This window comes from Synchiropus splendidus, chromosome 14 (genome assembly GCF_027744825.2).
Source record: "Synchiropus splendidus isolate RoL2022-P1 chromosome 14, RoL_Sspl_1.0, whole genome shotgun sequence".
Lineage (NCBI taxonomy): Eukaryota > Metazoa > Chordata > Actinopteri > Syngnathiformes > Callionymidae > Synchiropus > Synchiropus splendidus.
Window position 1 is genome coordinate 21,497,992 of NC_071347.1, and position 16,738 is coordinate 21,514,729.

General features: G+C 49.2%; 1 protein-coding gene and 1 long non-coding RNA gene across 3 annotated transcripts in view; one reads left to right on the forward strand and one right to left on the reverse strand.

Annotated features, from left to right (window-relative positions):
• The window catches only part of ppm1h (protein phosphatase, Mg2+/Mn2+ dependent, 1H), a 24,240-nt gene continuing 7,502 nt past the window's right edge, over nt 1-16,738 (reverse strand). The window contains exons 2-10 of one of the 2 annotated variants that reach the window (XM_053885285.1): nt 15,955-16,120; nt 13,136-13,492; nt 9,815-9,927; nt 9,170-9,254; nt 8,854-8,972; nt 5,469-5,532; nt 2,841-2,948; nt 1,030-1,181; nt 5-913 (exon numbers count right to left, since the gene is read on the reverse strand). In XM_053885285.1, coding sequence (XP_053741260.1) covers nt 766-913; nt 1,030-1,181; nt 2,841-2,948; nt 5,469-5,532; nt 8,854-8,972; nt 9,170-9,254; nt 9,815-9,927; nt 13,136-13,492; nt 15,955-16,120 — 1,312 coding nt within the window. In that variant the 3' untranslated portion in view covers nt 5-765. Of the gene's footprint in view, nt 914-1,029; nt 1,182-2,840; nt 2,949-5,468; nt 5,533-8,853; nt 8,973-9,169; nt 9,255-9,814; nt 9,928-13,135; nt 13,493-15,954; nt 16,121-16,738 lie in introns of both variants that reach the window. The other variant, XM_053885286.1, reaches the window with a different exon arrangement.
• LOC128770618 (uncharacterized) overlaps nt 9,162-16,738 on the forward strand; it is a 19,205-nt gene continuing 11,628 nt past the window's right edge. The window contains exon 1 of the long non-coding RNA XR_008416532.1: nt 9,162-9,384. This is a non-coding gene — a long non-coding RNA (uncharacterized LOC128770618). The remainder of the gene's footprint in view (nt 9,385-16,738) is intronic.

Consider the following 16,738-nt stretch of genomic DNA (forward strand, 5'->3'; position numbering starts at 1 on the left):
CGACTGTGGGGACCAGATGGTCCTGCTGGTCCTCAACCGCAGGGCCTCCTGAGGCTGCAGGACCTGAGTCAAGACCAGACAAGGTTCTGCGTAGGACCTTGGTTTGTGTGGCGTCGCTGTAGCTGCTAGCCTTTAGCTTCATGGTGACGTCACAGCTCCACTACTGAGTCAAAACCGCGGTGACTGAATCACACACAACCTGACAAAATCTCGTTTATTCGAACAGAGCAGGAAAACTTTGGTCCAAGAACAAACCAAAAAAAAGTACAAATAACGTTTTCAAATGTACAAGCAAACTTACATTAAAATACATTTTTACACGGAAATGACTTCAGGTGGAGCTCGGATGCGAGTTGCTGCGAGGCGAAGAGGAACAGAGACCAGACGCGACACGAGAAGCATCGGGAGTCTTTGTCGAGGGACGGACGAGTCGACCAGGGACACGTCGGGAGGAGAGGCCAGGTTACCAAGTCACGGCCGTATGGTTCGATCACACACCAGGTCCTGCGACTTCACAATAATAATAATAACTTGCCTTCAAGAGTCACGTTACTGATTCTTCAAGTGAAAACCATACGTCCCGAAGTGTCAATGAAGGCGTCTCATATGTGTTATATCATGAGCGAACGCCTCACAGTTCCACGGCTACCCTGGAGGCGACGCCTCTGCGGGTCGGTTTGGAGAGGCGACGCCTCGGTAGAGTCCACACAGAAGCATGAGAGAGGATGAAGGACGGCTGAAGGGGTGGAAGGTGGCGCCGTGGAGCTAGTTGAGCTTGTTGCCGTTGGCCAGGGGGACGATGCAGACGGAGATGTCGTCGCCAGATCCTAACCTGTCGTCTGAAATCCTCCAGCCTCGCTCCTTCAGGACGCCGCGGGCTCTCATGACCAAGTCCTGAGCCGCCATCGTGTACCTGAGTCAGAAGAAGACACGGGTTTGGTGGAACGCCAGGTGTGAAAAGTAAAGTCCTGGTTGTCGAGAGCCCGTGAGCATTAAAACCAGCGAGTCACAAGTCAGTCCTCTACTTGCCTGTGTTGGTCATCTGGGTCACAGTTGGACAGGAAACAGGTGACCGCTTCGGCCACTTCCTGGTTCGAAAGTACGTCCCAGAGTCCGTCTGTTCCCAGGACCAGGACGTCGTCAGGTCCGTGCTCGTGCTCCGCCAAAGCGTAGACCCTGACCTGAGCGAGTCAAGGTGAGATGGGGGAGGTCACTTCCTGTCGCTAGAACACAGCCATCCCTCTTGTACTGTGTGGCAAGACCGGTGAACGTGTGTGCGAACATGGTTCCGACGTGCGCCTAAAATTCCGAACAGGCTTTTAGCTAGGAGGGCGTCTGCGAAACATGAGAAACTGGACACCTGATTGTGGCTTGGCTGCCAGATTACGCCGGTATATAGCAGCCAAGCCACAGTCGAGAATCGGGTGTCCATTTTTTTGCAGACGCCGTCCTAGCTAAAAGGCTGATTCCGAAAGATTGTAAGTGCGTGGAGTGCGTGAGGCTCTACCGTACGTGCAAGGTTTGCAAGAGAGGTCGCGTTATCCACGCTCCAGCAACACGTGTGCACAAGAGTCTGTGGATTTATATAAGAGCACTTCAACCTACAGAAGCCCAGTAAGCCGGGGCTGCCTGTCACGCTCTCATTACGGAGCAAGATTACTGCCGATGCTGTTTGCTAAGCTCAACGTTCCGCCAATCACCCGCCGCCGTTGGGATGTGCCAGGGATGATGAGTCTGGTCGGCGCCTCCGTCAGACGCGGCGCTCCCGTCCTGACAGCTGCTGATGTCTCTATACATCCCACCGCTCGGCAGGTCTCGCAGACAGAGCGCGGCAGCACGGCGTCTGATCTGCGCCAGGCATCTCTGTGCTGAGAGACATCATTTATTCGAACTTGACGTCTTCATGAGAGGGATTTTTTTTCGGCGGCGCAGCAGGGAGCCCGCCTGCTCTCCCACACACTTCTCTATATAGAGGCGCTTTAATCCTGCTTTTAACACGGCGACGCTCGCCATGAAAACCTCTGCAGCCAGCAGCCAGACCCAAACTCCCGATTAAGACTTAGATTAAGGCCAGACTGGCCGTTTCCGCCGGCGGCGGTGCGTCTCTGAGCAGACGTTATTTCTCGGGGCACCTAAACGCTGATGAATTATAGATCAAGAGAATCCTGGGCTTTTGTGCACAGGAGGAAGGAGAGGAGACTTTGAAGAGCCGCGACGGTCACGGGTCCGATACCAGCGCGTGTGTTGGCGTCTGAGAGAAAACTGCAGCTTCATCTCCAGGTTTCAGCAGAAACGGAGAGCATGTTGCGACAAAAGCACCTTGTTCTGCCGCCATAATGGCATCACGGCGATCAGTTTTCCAAACATTTGTTGGCGAGACGGATTCATTCTGGCAGCTCCTCCTCGACACTTGGAGAGGGCACAAGAGAGAGCACCAGACGAGGAGCACCGCAGTATCTCTGGGTGTCCACCGGAGGCCTGCGGTCTGAGGGGTTCACAAGACCCTGAACTCCAGCACTTAAACACCAACATCCACCCTCATGTCCTAACTTCACCTGCCTGATCCACCTGAGTCGGAGCACTGGAACCCATGACGCTGAGGTGCCCCCATCACCCCTCGCCCAGGTTTGACCAACACCACTCAGGGCTCTCCACAACGCCCGGCTGCTAGCTCAGTTTGGGGTCAAGAATCCCGGTTCTGACTGCCCCTGGAGAAGTCGTCCAAACATGATCCACGTTCTTATTTTCCCACACGATGGCCCCAAGAGGTGTTCCCAGCTCTAGTCTGACCTCCTCCCAGACGACCAAGTCTCCACACAGGTGGCGCTGCGTTTCGGTACCTCTGGGCAGCAGGAGAGGAAGGGCTTGATGTAGATGTTGGAGTCGTGCACTTTGAGGCTGTGGTCTCCCAGACCCCTGGTGACCCCGATGGTTGCCAAGACCCGAGCCTGCAAAAGAAACAGCCACAGCTCAGCTGCGTATGAATGAGGAACACATTCGCTGTTGTCTGAAAGGCTCTGAGCGCGTGAACAGGTTGTGAAACCATCTTCAGCTGGAACCCTCCACAGCACCAGCACGTACGTTGGAACCACGCTGCCTCCTCTCCGAGCACAGTTGACCCACCCTCGGACTCATCCTGATCATTATTAACAACCAGTCTGAGTCATTTCAGGAGACGTTTCCCCGACGGATCCCAGCGATTCCATTCAGCCGAACAAACACGATGCCACAGTCAGCATCTTCCAGTGGTTTAAGCGCTTAGCCGTCGCTCACTCAGCTCATCATCATTTGTAGGCTGCACGTGGTCCCGGCCGTCTGGGCCGCAGCCGCCTCCGGCTCAGGACGCAGAGAACTGGGCTAATTGAAAGTGCCACGCGGTGTAGCGGAGGAGGACGGCGGCGGTTTGTGCGTCGGCACAGAACTAAGACAGACCAGCGAGTGTGTGAGAGCGGCAGCGCAGCTCCTCGGGTGGAGGGAGGCGGAAACATTCTGGGATGAACTGAGGCGCGTCTGAGGCCCGACAGGCTGCACGTGGAGCTTTGAAGTGCTCTGTCTCGCGCCCTCTCCGAGCATCCGTCTCCCCCACCGGCTTCAAAGAGAGAGGGCGTGACGGGGACACGGCAGCGTGTCAGGGGGAGGGCAGCGCGGCTGAGCGCCGAGCTGACATCTGCTTCTGGTCATCAATCGCGCCTCTACAAACAATTCCGATTGATCGAGTTCCCGGTCTGACCTGCGCGGACACGAGTCGCTGCTCACACATGACCTTTCCCGCTCTTCCCTGTCTGAACCTGGAAGCGGCAGATCAAAGACCAGGCAAGCCGCCTTCCATACCACGTCTGGGATTTTCCCAAATCGTCTTCAGACCTTCTCTCACACGACGTATCCACAATAATCCTCAGCCACGGTGAATCCTTTATTCCATTCGTACCTGAAAACCATTCCTTTCGCCTGATTTCACTCGGTTGCATCACCTGGTTGTAACATCCAAATTGCTTCTCCGCTGGCTCCTTGAATGAGTCCTGATATCCCGCAAGCAGGTGAGGAAGAAACGCAGGCCTGAAAAGCAACCGGCGTTTGTGGAATAAAACTGAAGTCGTACTTGTTCCCTGCAGGGCATCAGGGGGGCGAAGTGCATGTAAGTCACGTGACCTTCATGTCACCATGGCTCCCTGGCAAGCTGACGTTCCTCGATGCTTCGTTCAACACGTTCGTGACGGAGAGGCAGAGATACTTGTGTGTTAAAGGTGGAAATACGCCGCCATTTTTTATTGTCATCCACATCTATGATGCCACAGGCTCAGTGACTGTTGTGCTAACAGGAGTCGTACAGTGGAAGCCCCCTTACCACGACAGTCTTTAGGTATTTGATCAGGAAAAAAAGTCCCGGTGCTGATGATGGTGATGCCAACAATGACTGTGGCAACAGGCAGAGTGTAGCCTGCCTGAAGTCCGACTGCAGCATGTTCTCCTGGTTTACATGCTGTGCTGAGAAAATCCAACTATGAGTAGTTCACCTCTGTGACAACAGGTGGCGCAGCAACCATGGAGGTAGCTCCGGTTGGTTCCCGGAGCATGCGGCTACATGCTAGCTTAGTCAAGCTATGAACCACATTATCCAGGTCGTGCAGTCCAACTGAGAGAAATTTGAATTTCTCTCCTGGATTAAGCTGTTTACACATATGATTGAAGTCCAAACTTAGCCGGACCAGTGCAATAATTTGGTTTTCTGGGCCGTCATGTGACCGCAGTCATTGTTATTAGTATTCTTCTCGGGCTAATGTTTGTTGTGTGTTGCTTTAGCATTGTTATTTCCCTCAAGCTTCATGAGGTCACCTGAGCGCCGTTCAAGCTAAAGGTAGTTCCGGTCACATAATACCGGTCAGGACTTAGACGTGGAGTTCTCCACGCTTGGCCTTGTAACTTGAGATTGGCTCCATAACCTTGTTAGCACCTTCATTCAAAGCACGGGTATTTTCTGTTGTCAAGAGTGAGCCTCCGAACTGGGTTCTCTTTGCTAATGTAGCAAGACCTGCTCTCCCGGCTTCTTCAGTGGTGCTGAGGTTGCTAGGTGTGGCTGAGAATAAAACCCTGCTAGGTTAAGTTGTTGGAGCTAACCCAACCTGAGCATTGAAACCCTCACAACTCACTGCTCTTGTTCGATTAGCTGCATTGCTCGCGAGGTATCCTCCTGAATTGTATGGCAAGGCGAATGAATGGAAGAGCGTTAGCTTAGCATGGCGAGAGTCTGGCAAACGAAGGCAAGAGTTCTCAGACAGAGTATTTTAGAGGGTACTCCCCTCAAAACTGCAGCGTTTCAGGGCCTTTAAATAGAAGCTGTGATGCTTTCTATCGCCTACACTGTCTAAGAGGACGAGAGGGGGGTGCGGGGGAGTTGGTAGAGGCACACTAATCGAGTTGCAAGTGTAGGCCGGGTCACCGGAGTAACTCCATCAGCGAGGACTTCTTACCTTCTTCCCTTCGCCGTAGATCAGGGGAAACTTGAGGTCATCGTCCTCGATGGTTTTATACGCCCTGCGAGAAGCAGAAGAGACACTTTAATGGCTTCATGGTTTATGGTTGGCGTTGCACTCGCGCCCGAGAGATGCATCAAGTCTACACCCCCCGCAGGTTCAGTGCCGAGGCACAAAGAAAGAAAGCGGAGAGACTGAGACTCCTATATCACCCTCCCCCCCCCGTCTGGTGAAAAAAGCCCCCTGGACCTATGTATGGAGGCAGGCGGCCATGTTGGTTTAGTGTCGGTAGCTGGCTGCGGCGTGTGCGATCATGCGTGCGTGTTTATGAAAGGCTGCGTGTAAAACGGCTGAATGATGCAAGAGAACGTTCCCCGGTTCGGCGAGCGGTGTTTAAACTTCCTCTGCTAATGAATAATTTATCGTCCTCAGACTGAGAGCAGACAGAGCTGCAGTAAGAGGGAGACGGCACCGCACAATGACGTCTTCTGGTCTCAGGACTCCTTCACAGAGAAGACCTGATTTCCACTGCGCAAACGTCCGTTTCAGCATGTGTCTCCTCACAATCGTCCGCTCCATGTTCTCAGTGTTCATACGTGTTGAGTCTACACACAGACCAGCAGGGGGCGACGATGCCTTCTCCGTACACGGCGCTGCACTTACTGAAAATGTTGTTTTGACACATAAGTACGACAGGAACTTTTATATTCTGCCGTTTACTATTTTAACGTAAATGATGTTAACGTGGTGGATGCAACCTTTACTTGACAAAAGTCAACAGGTTGTTTCCCTTGTTTTAAAGGGTATCGCAAAGAAGGTCTAGCGAGCTAGCATCACATGACGCTCGAAAAGATGAAAAAAATATAGGCAGCAGCTAAAAATATTAATAAATTAAATGCTAATATGCAGAATAGAGTGTAAAAGTGGACCATTTCAGAAGAAAGCCATGAAAGCGGGGTAGAATTTGGGGTCAACCATCCCCAGTGATGGATGGTGAAGAAAAGAGTGCAGGCAGGGTGGAGAGGACTGTGACGTCAGAGTGAAGCTTTGCAGGACAGGAGTGGTCTTGATATTAGAGATTCAGGAGTCAGAGTCAGAAGAGTTCTTCATCTCTGACTCGTCTACCAAGGACAGGATCAGACACGAGTGTATCAGGGGGATCAGTCTGGAGGCAAACGTAAGGGAGGTCAGGTGGTTCAAGCGCAGAGAGCAGCCACTGTTCCAGGTGTCACAGCTGCATATCCCACTCTCATGAAACTCCAGGGGAGTTGGCTTCCAGTGGTCACAGTTTTGTTCCCCACTTCCTGTCAGTGCTGCAGTCATGACCGCCGGCGTGGAAGCCAGTGACCTGGCGATAAGTGCAGGCATTATTTAACAGCTGCAGGAGGAAGAGGAGGGAGAGCATCAGACGACAGTGATGAAGGTGTTCCTGGCAGGAGGTGCGGCTGCGTCTGTGGTCATTTATCAGGCTCCAGCCTTCTCACGTGAACGCTCCATCTTCCTTAAAGCTTCCATCTCCCACCCGCGTCAGGGCCCCTCCCTCGCGTCTGTCCGCCCACGCTCCCTCCACCTGCGCTGCTGAGGAATTTGGAAACAGAGCCGCATCCCTCGCGCCAGGACGCGGAGTCAGCCGCTCGCCATGCTGAGGAGAGCGGCGCCAGCACCGTTCGTGATGCCAAGGCAGAACTGGCCGGAACACCTGCCGCTCGCCGGACCTCCATTAGAGGGCGCTTTCATCGTACGTGACTGTGAATGCTCACGCGGTACAAGCAACACACAGACACTGATCACACATCCATGGAACTAAACAAACACAAAAGCAAACACGACAAAACTAGCACACAGACACACACACACACACAGCCGAAGCCCAACAAACACAGAGTTAACTGGATACATGCTCTCACAGATCGTATATTGCTGCACAAGTCAACGCACAAACAAACATTTTCACACATGCAACACACTGAAAAGAGTGACACACACACGTACATGCCACAACAAACACTGCCTCTCGTCCAGCACACACTGAAGAGGACAAGGCCCCGCCCACACACGGTGAGCGCGGATGCTAATTTTAGCCGCTGAGTGATCCCGGTACCGACAGCAGAAGTGGGTTATGGGAAGAACCGGATTAAAAAATCATCACAGAGTGGCTGAGCAGGGAGGGAGGGAGGCAGATGTCAGGCTGGGACACATCTGTACACATGAGGTGACCGAAAACATGTGCTGCGTCTCGGCCCGGTCATCTGATCCGTCCAAAGATGAACAACAGGATCAACTGTGTCATGAAGACGTAGATCTCACAAGCAAATCACGGAAAACCTAGCAGAACAGCTACATTTGCTCATGATGCTAAAACAGCCAGGGTGCTGAGAAATGCTAACATCGAGCACAGCAACATGGATAGCTTATTTAGCATTGAGTTTAAAAGCGTCAATGCCGGTCCAAAATAAACAGAGGACAAAAGCTAGAATGCCAAAGTGCTAAAGCACTTAAAGAACAACATTTGATGGCTGAACAACAAAGAAGCTAATGCTATCGCCCCGTTGCCATTGAATGTACTCCGAAAGATGCAAACCAAAACATATCATGAAGCTAATGCTAATGTGGCAAGGCAGCTTTGATTTTTATTGTAAAAGAAAAACAATGCTCACATTTGCAGCTGATATGCTAATTTAGCCAAGTTTAGTCAAGTAGTACCTGAATAAACAATACTTCATTTGCTTCATTGCTAAAGGAGCACAGGTGCTAGCATCACTATAGAAGTAAGACTAGCTAAACGGCTAGCAGGTTAAATGACAGTGAATTATTGAGTGCAAAATTGTTGTGTAGCTATCTTTGCTAATTTAAATTAGTGAGGTGCTAAATGTTTGACAAACCAGAACAACAGGTAATATAAGTACCAATAGTGCTAACTCTAAGCTAATGCTGTTGTGAAAGAAACAAGTTATTGCGGTAAAAAGCTGAGCAAAGTACATGATGTTGTGATGCTCGTGCTTCCTTGAAGTCAGTGATGTACCAGTACTGAAACAAACAAGTACAGGAGAGCTAATGCTAAAAGTGAACAGCTATCACCGCTACAAACCCACTTTCCGCTGATTCCTGTTCCAAGTCGACAAAGACAAACATTTTGAGTTTCTATCCGTGGTCTTATCGTCATGGCGATAATGAACAAACCCGATGCTTTTCATCCATATTTCAGCTGCACCGTACGGAGGAACAAATTTGCACATGGGAAAACAACCTGCGGTCAATATTGCCGCTGCATTAACATAGTTTCACTCCTCGCTGGTCAAAGGTCGCCCTCCTCTGAATAATTCAGAGATTTTTCGCTCCAGAATTCCGTAAGTGCGGATACTCTCCAAAGAGACGGACTCACCAGCCGGACATGGTGTAGTCTCGGTACAGCATCCTCTTCCCCACCTCCTTCCTCTGCACTCTCCTGGCGAACTCCAGATGTGTAAACTCGTTCCCCAGCAAGTGGGGCTGCATGTAGGCCTGAGTTAAGGACAAAGAAGAGAGGGACAGAGGAGGAAGATTGGCGTGCCCAGGGGATCGGAAAAACAATTCCACAGTCTATTAATTCGGGGCGGGGAGAGACGGCGCTAAGCATAGCCGCCGTCTCCGCGGGGGAGGGGAGAGCAGGCGGGTCAGCGAGGCTAGTATCACACATCTGATGGAGTCTGGGGTCTCACCAGGAACTGCAGCCGCTGCCGCTCCGACTCGGGAGTGAACTCTGTGGACATGGGGATGACCTCTCCCGCCCGGATAATGACGGCCCTGAGAGGAGAGAGCAGACGCACTGGGATGACCTTGTTGATGGTGCGGTGGAGGCCACGCTTTTGTTGGATTCAAGTACTACTTTACATCAGCGTCGAGCTTTGTTTTAACTGCTGACTCACCATCTCAGGTGATGCTTATCTCTCAGCTCTAATTCCATGATCCCTGTCACTGTGTTTTGTGGGGGGAGTTTCCTGTCTCTCTCGACCCATTGACCTTTCATTACGTCCATGTCGCTTCCTGGTTCCTCTGTATTTCCATTTCTATTGTTGGGTTCCTGTATATATCCAGTACCATGGACTCCATGTCCTGGTTCCGCCCAGCACTTTCTTTTGGCCAGGACAATGTAAGAGTGTGGGCTCTACTGTTTTTCCCTTTACTGTCTCCCTCTTGTGGAACCATCCAGCACCGCATCTGTGATCTATTCCACTTCCGGGTCGTCTGCCTCTCAACTGCCCTTGACACTTGTTGTACAGCGAAGCTAGCGATTAGCCTGGTCATCTGTCGACATATCTTTGGTTTCCACTGTTGCTGTGTCGTGAACGCGGCTCCCGTCTCACCTGCTGTCCCCGGCGTTCCCCACGTAGAGCTTCCCCAGTAGATAGACCACCACCAGCGCGGTGCAGCCGCCTGAGATGTTGTAGACCGTCCTCTCCCGCTCTATCTGGACGTCCTGGACATCAATGGTGAGACACGGCAGCTATCACAACATGAACTCAACAGCGCCGATCAGAGGCGAAATTCCTGTTTCTGGTACGTCACATGACCTTCTAGCAAGAACTACATTGAAGAGTTCGCACCCAAGCTCCCAATCTGTACTCATCACTCTTAACAAAAACAGTAATAAACCATGAGAGGATCAGGAAAGCAGGCGTGGAAAGTGAAAGTGGACCTTCTAATTGCTTCAGCTCTGTGTTTATGCTACTTCAGTGTGATAGTATTGACCTTGTATTACATGCCGTTTTCCCATCATAATGTGGCTTTGACAGCACACACACAGTGACCTGCAACAAGCTGCCGGTGACAATTTACGTCACCTTCTGCACCAACTTAAAGAGAATAATAAGAATGAAAAATCCAATTTATGGCATGTGATACTACTATCTTAAGGCCACCTTAAGGTCACCAAATACGTTTTTATCCTGTGGGTGATAACGTCCCTATTAGACTTCACTGATGGCTGACACACTCTCACAGGCAGCGCTAATGCTACGAGCCCTCATCAGTTAGGGACCATCAACATATTCTAAAGCCTCAAAGTATGAGTGACATCTTCAATAAGGCCATGGAAAACAAGCATTTTAGGAGAGAGAATGGTGGAAAGGTTTTTCATCACACAAGACAAAGGACTTCTTCACATGATTTCTAATGTTTCTTCAGTAGCATCTAGGACATGTGTCCAGACTGCTCCATAGTTCAAGTCAACTGTTCAGAGACATGAGACACAGCAGACAGACGGCTCCATTTAACCCATAAATAAAGCTGGCAGAGCAGCCTGTCAGACACCAGCGGCTTCTACCAGAGACCTGAAACATTGAGTTTCTCATCTCTGCACTGAGTTCACTGTTCTATTGAGACATCAACAGACCATGATGTTGGAGACAAACTCCACCAATGAGTTCCATCATAAAACAGTTTCAAGAGAGACTGTCGTGTCCAACACATGGAAGACAATGAACATGTGTTAATAGCGATAATTATCGTTATCGCTGAAACATTAATGATATCGCGCGTCTCTACTGGGTGTGTTTCTCTTCTAATTCAACTCCACTTAAAGGCAGATGAGAGCGCATGGACCCACACATCCTCGGCCTTATCCCAGGCCAGCGGCACTGACCGCTCCTGATGCTGTTATCTTTCACAGCGCTCTGATGTATTCACCGGTCGCGCAGCAATAATAACATGGAATCAACAGCAGAAGGAGGAAAACCGCTGGTCGTCCGGCGCTTCATTAGCCCAGATTTAGTGGCTGCTAATTAAACCCAAAATCATTAAGACCAAAAAGAAACAGCCAATCCATCAGCCCATTAATAAGAAGAATAATTAACCCGTCGCCAAATTTGATTAAATAGTGATAACGTTTCGTTAACCCTTTCACACCAGTGTGTGTGTGTGTGTGTGTCAACCTGGTTTGGCCGTACTCGTGGGGACATGGTGCTTTGTGAGGACGCCTCAAGGAAACTGCCTCAAGGAAACTGGGTTAACCTTGAGGATTAACCCTCAAGGATGAAAACTTTGAAATAACTAGGTCATAATCTGGTTTAAGGTTGGTTTAGGCCTTGGTTCAGGTCAGCCATATGTTTTGGAAGGTTAGGTTTAGAGGGAGAGGCTGGGGAAAGGGTGATGGCCAGGAGCGGTTCCCACAAAAACAGTGAAACACGCCTGAGTGTGTTTACCTGGTTTAGCTATACTTGTGAGGACAAATTCTGGGAAACACAGCTCATTTTTGCTTTGGTCCCCTCCAATTTTAGGCTCAATTTGAGGATGAAGACTTTACAATAACCGAGTTCCAGTCTGGTTCAGAGTCCTGGTTCAGGTCAGCCATGTGTTTTGGAAGGTTAGGTTTAGGGGGCGAGGCTGGGGAAAGGGTTAAGGCAATGGTCCCCACAAATAGTGAGACAAACCTGTGTGTGTGAGATTCTAATACCTGGACTCTAATATCCAAAATGGACTAAGACCGATGAAGTGTCTCCTCAGCCGACGAGACTGATGACTGTGAGAAGTCGGATGATCAAGATTTATGGTCGACGTCAGCATTTAAGTCAACCCCCACCCACCCTCCTCTCTCTGAAACACTGGTTTGTGACATGAGCTCTTGATTCAGACTCTGATCACAGAATGATTATTGACTGGTAAGAATGGATGAATCAATCCAAACTGTACACACAGACTACTCAGCGACTTCAAGACACATCAATCCAGATCAGAGAGTTTTCACTTCAGCAGCACTGTACTCGTGTTTGGGTCGGTGTGTACATTACACATATCTATCTTCACCATCAGTGCTGAGTGTGTGTGTCCTCACATGCCTGTACTCACATTTGTCAGCTGAACAAGAACCAAGGAGTGTTTGCAAATGTTGCTGCCTCTTGGAAAAGCAACACATTTCTCAAGAGTAAGTAAGAGTTCGTGTGTGTGTGAGTGAGTGGGGCGATTGTGTGTGTGTGTGCGCAAATGTGCCCTTCACCCTCCCAGATGAATTATGAATTCAGCCATACATATTTATCTGCGCCGGTATCCAACAGCTCCTGCTCCCGGCTCGTTCTTTAATAATGAAAAGGTCTGCATAAACATCAACACCTTCCTTCTCGACATTTCAGCTCCAGCGAGGCACAAAATTACCTGCGGCGCACACACGGTAACACACACACACACACACACACGCGCGCGCGGCTCCTCCAGCCGCACGTCAGGTTGGATGTGACGTCTCACTCAGAGGCAAATACGGTTTTGTAGCCTTGTAACTGTAGGAACTAAGATGGCAGCAGTTGCAGGTAGCCAGAGCTTCACGGATGAAGCTGTTGCTTGTTCAGTTAAGCTTCAGCACAACCGTCTTTGGATCTGCTCTCCAAGCTCAGATCCAGACGTAGTGCCACTAGTGTATACGCAGTCATTACATTAGCATTAATAATGGAGTCTCTACCTATTCTTCTACTACTGTGCTTCGAATTGCTTTCTTTCTTTTAAATTCCCTTCATTCTATTTGTTTGCGCGTTGTTGTTGGTAACACACCGCCACCTAGTGTTCAATAACAAGAAGCGCAGAGTGCTTGAGTTAGGTGCATGGGTCTCCCACGTTAGGTCACGCACACGCCTGTGGTTAAACTAAGAGATCCGCAGTCAGACACTGGTGTCATGAGGCCGGCGCTCTGTTCCACTCACCATGTCTTTGAACGCGTTCTCGATGGCTCCGATCACCAGACTCTCCGGTGAGATCTTCTTCTCTGTGAAGAAGCGGGTGGGCGGGGTGCTCGGGGAGCCCGGAGCCCCCGCGGCCCCTCGCAAGGAGGCGGCCCTGGTGAGGGCCCGCTGTGACGTGGGGGTGAGGTGGTGGTTGGTGGGCTCCTCGCCCAGGCAGGTGGGGGCCAGGAGGGTAGGCGTGCAGAGGATCTCCATCACCTCCTGGAGGTGCAGAGCGATGTGGTGGTGAAGCAGACGCGACGCCACGACCGCCGCGCCTGACCCGGCATGGCCATCGAACAAGGCCCAGTAGTGGAAGGTCAGCTCGCCGGCATTGTCCTGAAAATGAATATTCTAATTATATACAGGAATGATCCCAAAAATATATAATTAAGAAAAGCTTAGTTATTTTGTTGAGTCATTTTCTGTAACAAACAACTACACCAAATATATGACAAAGTATTCATCAAGTATTTTTTTCCCAAATGTCACGTCATTTTTCATTTTGCACATCAATCCTTGGGCTAATATACTGTACACATCACTGTGTTATTTAAGGATGTTTTGGATTTATTAAATCAATGTTCCTTGACACAGTTAATCATAAATGACAATAGTTTTAAACAGGTATCAGAGTTAAGTCATGTTTTAGTCTGCTGTTTATGATTCATTTGTAGTTTGTAATGACATCTAGGAGTTAAATGTTTAAATCATCATAGTGTTTTTATGTGAAATACAAGTATTCACAACTTTAATTCATGAATTTATCATTAGATATGATAATACATTTTGAATTTGTTTTTTCAAATAAAAGGATCCATTTTAATAGCCTTGTGTTTAATGATTTAATATCATTATGTTAGTCTTCAACAGACAGGTGTATGTCTTTTATAAATATAATTTTGTCTTATCTATCTTAATTAATACGTGTGTGCATTTTTTTATTATTATTAGTTTGTTATTGTTATTATTATTATAGTTTGTTCGTTTGTTTTCACATTTTATTTTACTTCATCCAATGTAGCATAAAAAAAACTGAGTAGATTCTGTGGCAGGATACCGCCACCTGCTGTCCAATCGTGCTCATTGCAGTCAAAGTTAACTTAAAAAGAAATAGAGGCAATAGAAATTGGGTAAAATAGAAAATCACTCAGAGAGAGCAAACCACCACCAAGCAGCTTCTGTCCACCCCCAACACATTCTGCCAATGATAAAGGATCCCTGAAAAATTCCTGGATCCAGAAGATCATCCGCATCACTCCCAAAATGGACTCATTTGTTGCTTGTCTCATCTCACATATTTCCTGAAAATTTCATTCATATCTAATCATAACTTTTTGACATATTTTGAACTCAGAGAGACAAACGAATGGCATCAAAAAACCAGCCTCCTTTAGCTGAGATGTGGCGGAGGCAGCTCTTGAGGGCCGATGTAGATGACAAATGTCGGTGGAAGACCTTTTCCAAGGGTCACTTTTCAAAGGAAAGCTTTGTTGTAGTATCCCTCATTTGAAGTGGACAATCGCTCCAAAGCACTTTCTACCCAAACAGCTTTGAAGGTGAACCAGATGGGTTCGCGGATCACCAGAACCACGTCCTTCTGGAGCGAAGGGCTGGTGTAAACACAAACATCCTTGCAGAGCCGTAATTATGGACGCTGCTCTCTGATGTGCTCACATCAGAGGACGCAGCTGCGGAGGCATCAGACTGGCAGTCGATAAAGCCTCAAACGTCTCCCGGTAGCAGTGAGTCATGTGCTGGACGCTGGGTGGGCTTCTGTCAAGTGCTAGTGGACCGACAGCAGGCGATCACAGCGTGGCTCAACTTAGCAACCAGTGCATGAATCCCACCAGTGAGACAGCACTGCACCAAGACCAGGCACACGAGCCGATAACAAGTCATGAAGTAACGGCGGCTTTAACACCTCTAGGACTCGTATCTAAGGAGGACTTGACCACTTTAGTGACTCGTATTTGGAGCAGTCATGACGGTCGCTCCCACCCCGATTTCTCATTCAAAAACCCATGTCCCATTTTTCAACTGGTGTGACTGTCACTCTGTTTCAGCCGTGTTGTTGCTGATGGTAGTAACGTATTGCAAGCAAGCTAACGTAGAACTGAAGTGATTTTGGTGGTGGTCTGTAGCTTCGTTAGGATTTACAAAGGTTCTGAAGATTCCCCTATTGATTTTCAATTGTGACCAACATTTACAGAGTTAAAGCTAACATAAACCGGACATTTGGCTTTGTTGAATAAATGTAATAAATCATTTTTCATTTCTCCCATCTCCTGTTATAGAAGCTCAGTGACGCCACCTGCGGTCCAATTTATGCAATAATGTGAACACATACTCTGGTTTAACTAAACCATGATTTAACGTATTATTGTTAATGCAGCTGTACTACTCTCGGGGCACTAATTATTTTTATCAACCTCAAATAAATCATTTCATTTTTTTACACAGCATGACCACTGTTCTATTCCAGCAGCGGCTGACACACAATAACTTCAGTATCTGATCTCGTGGTTCAGCTACATTGGGACTACACTGTTGTGGGAACATCCCCGTCTGTCTGGAGATTCTTGGTGAGTGTCACGTCACCATCAGTGGGTGAGTGGAGTCCTGGACATCACCACTCCTCGGGGCAACATCTGTCTGCTCAGTATTCTGTCATGACAGCAAGTCCTCAGCTGCGCAGCCACAGCCTCGGCCTTCTCTCCTGTTCATTCATTGCACTCGGGATTGAAACACTGGAGAGTTTGCTTGATTGCAGCCCTCAAATAAAAGGACACGTGACCCACCAGGTTCTCTCTGAGGCCCAGACTCTCTCCGTTGGGCAGGGACGACCTCCTGCGGCTCAGGGCCACGCGGCTCGGCGTGGAGCTGCCGCTGGGCCTCTTCTTCAGCACCAGGACCTCGCAGCAGGCCTGGTCCTCGTTCAGAGTGCTCTTCCCTGCGTTGATGACTCTGAGACAAAGAAGAACATTTGGACATCGTGTGAACCATTACTCAAGTGTGGAGGGTCATTGGCTGACACTCGGAAGCACCACTCAAATATTTTTAAGGAATGACTTCTGAGAAAGTTCGCGGAGGACGTGTTCCCAGCGTTCCATCTCGCATAACTATCGGCTCCTGTGGTCAAGCACGCTGAGAGGACACCCCTTCAACACCAGCTAAGAAAACAGCAATGGTTGCACAACTGCAATGTCAGCAGAGCAAACTAGCCGCTACGAAAGCTCACAAACAAACCAGGAATGGAGGGAGGGAAAGACAAAGAGTACATGGAGTCACCAGGGACCAGGGAATCAGTGCTACGGGGAAGAGGAAGAGTCTCTGCCGGGATTCCCAAGTTCTTCTGAACCCCAAAATCACTGCCAAATCCAGTTGCTCTACTCCGAGTGGGAGACTTTCCAACTTACTCTGAAACTGTATCACTCTTCCACTTCCATGAAGAGTGACATCCAGTCATCGCATCAACACCTCGGTCTCAAACACACTCACAGCAGGGGGGGAGTCATTCCTGTCTGCCGGGTCACAAGATTTAGTTTCAAGCTTCTATCTTTGATTTGCAGGTCATGATCCGCC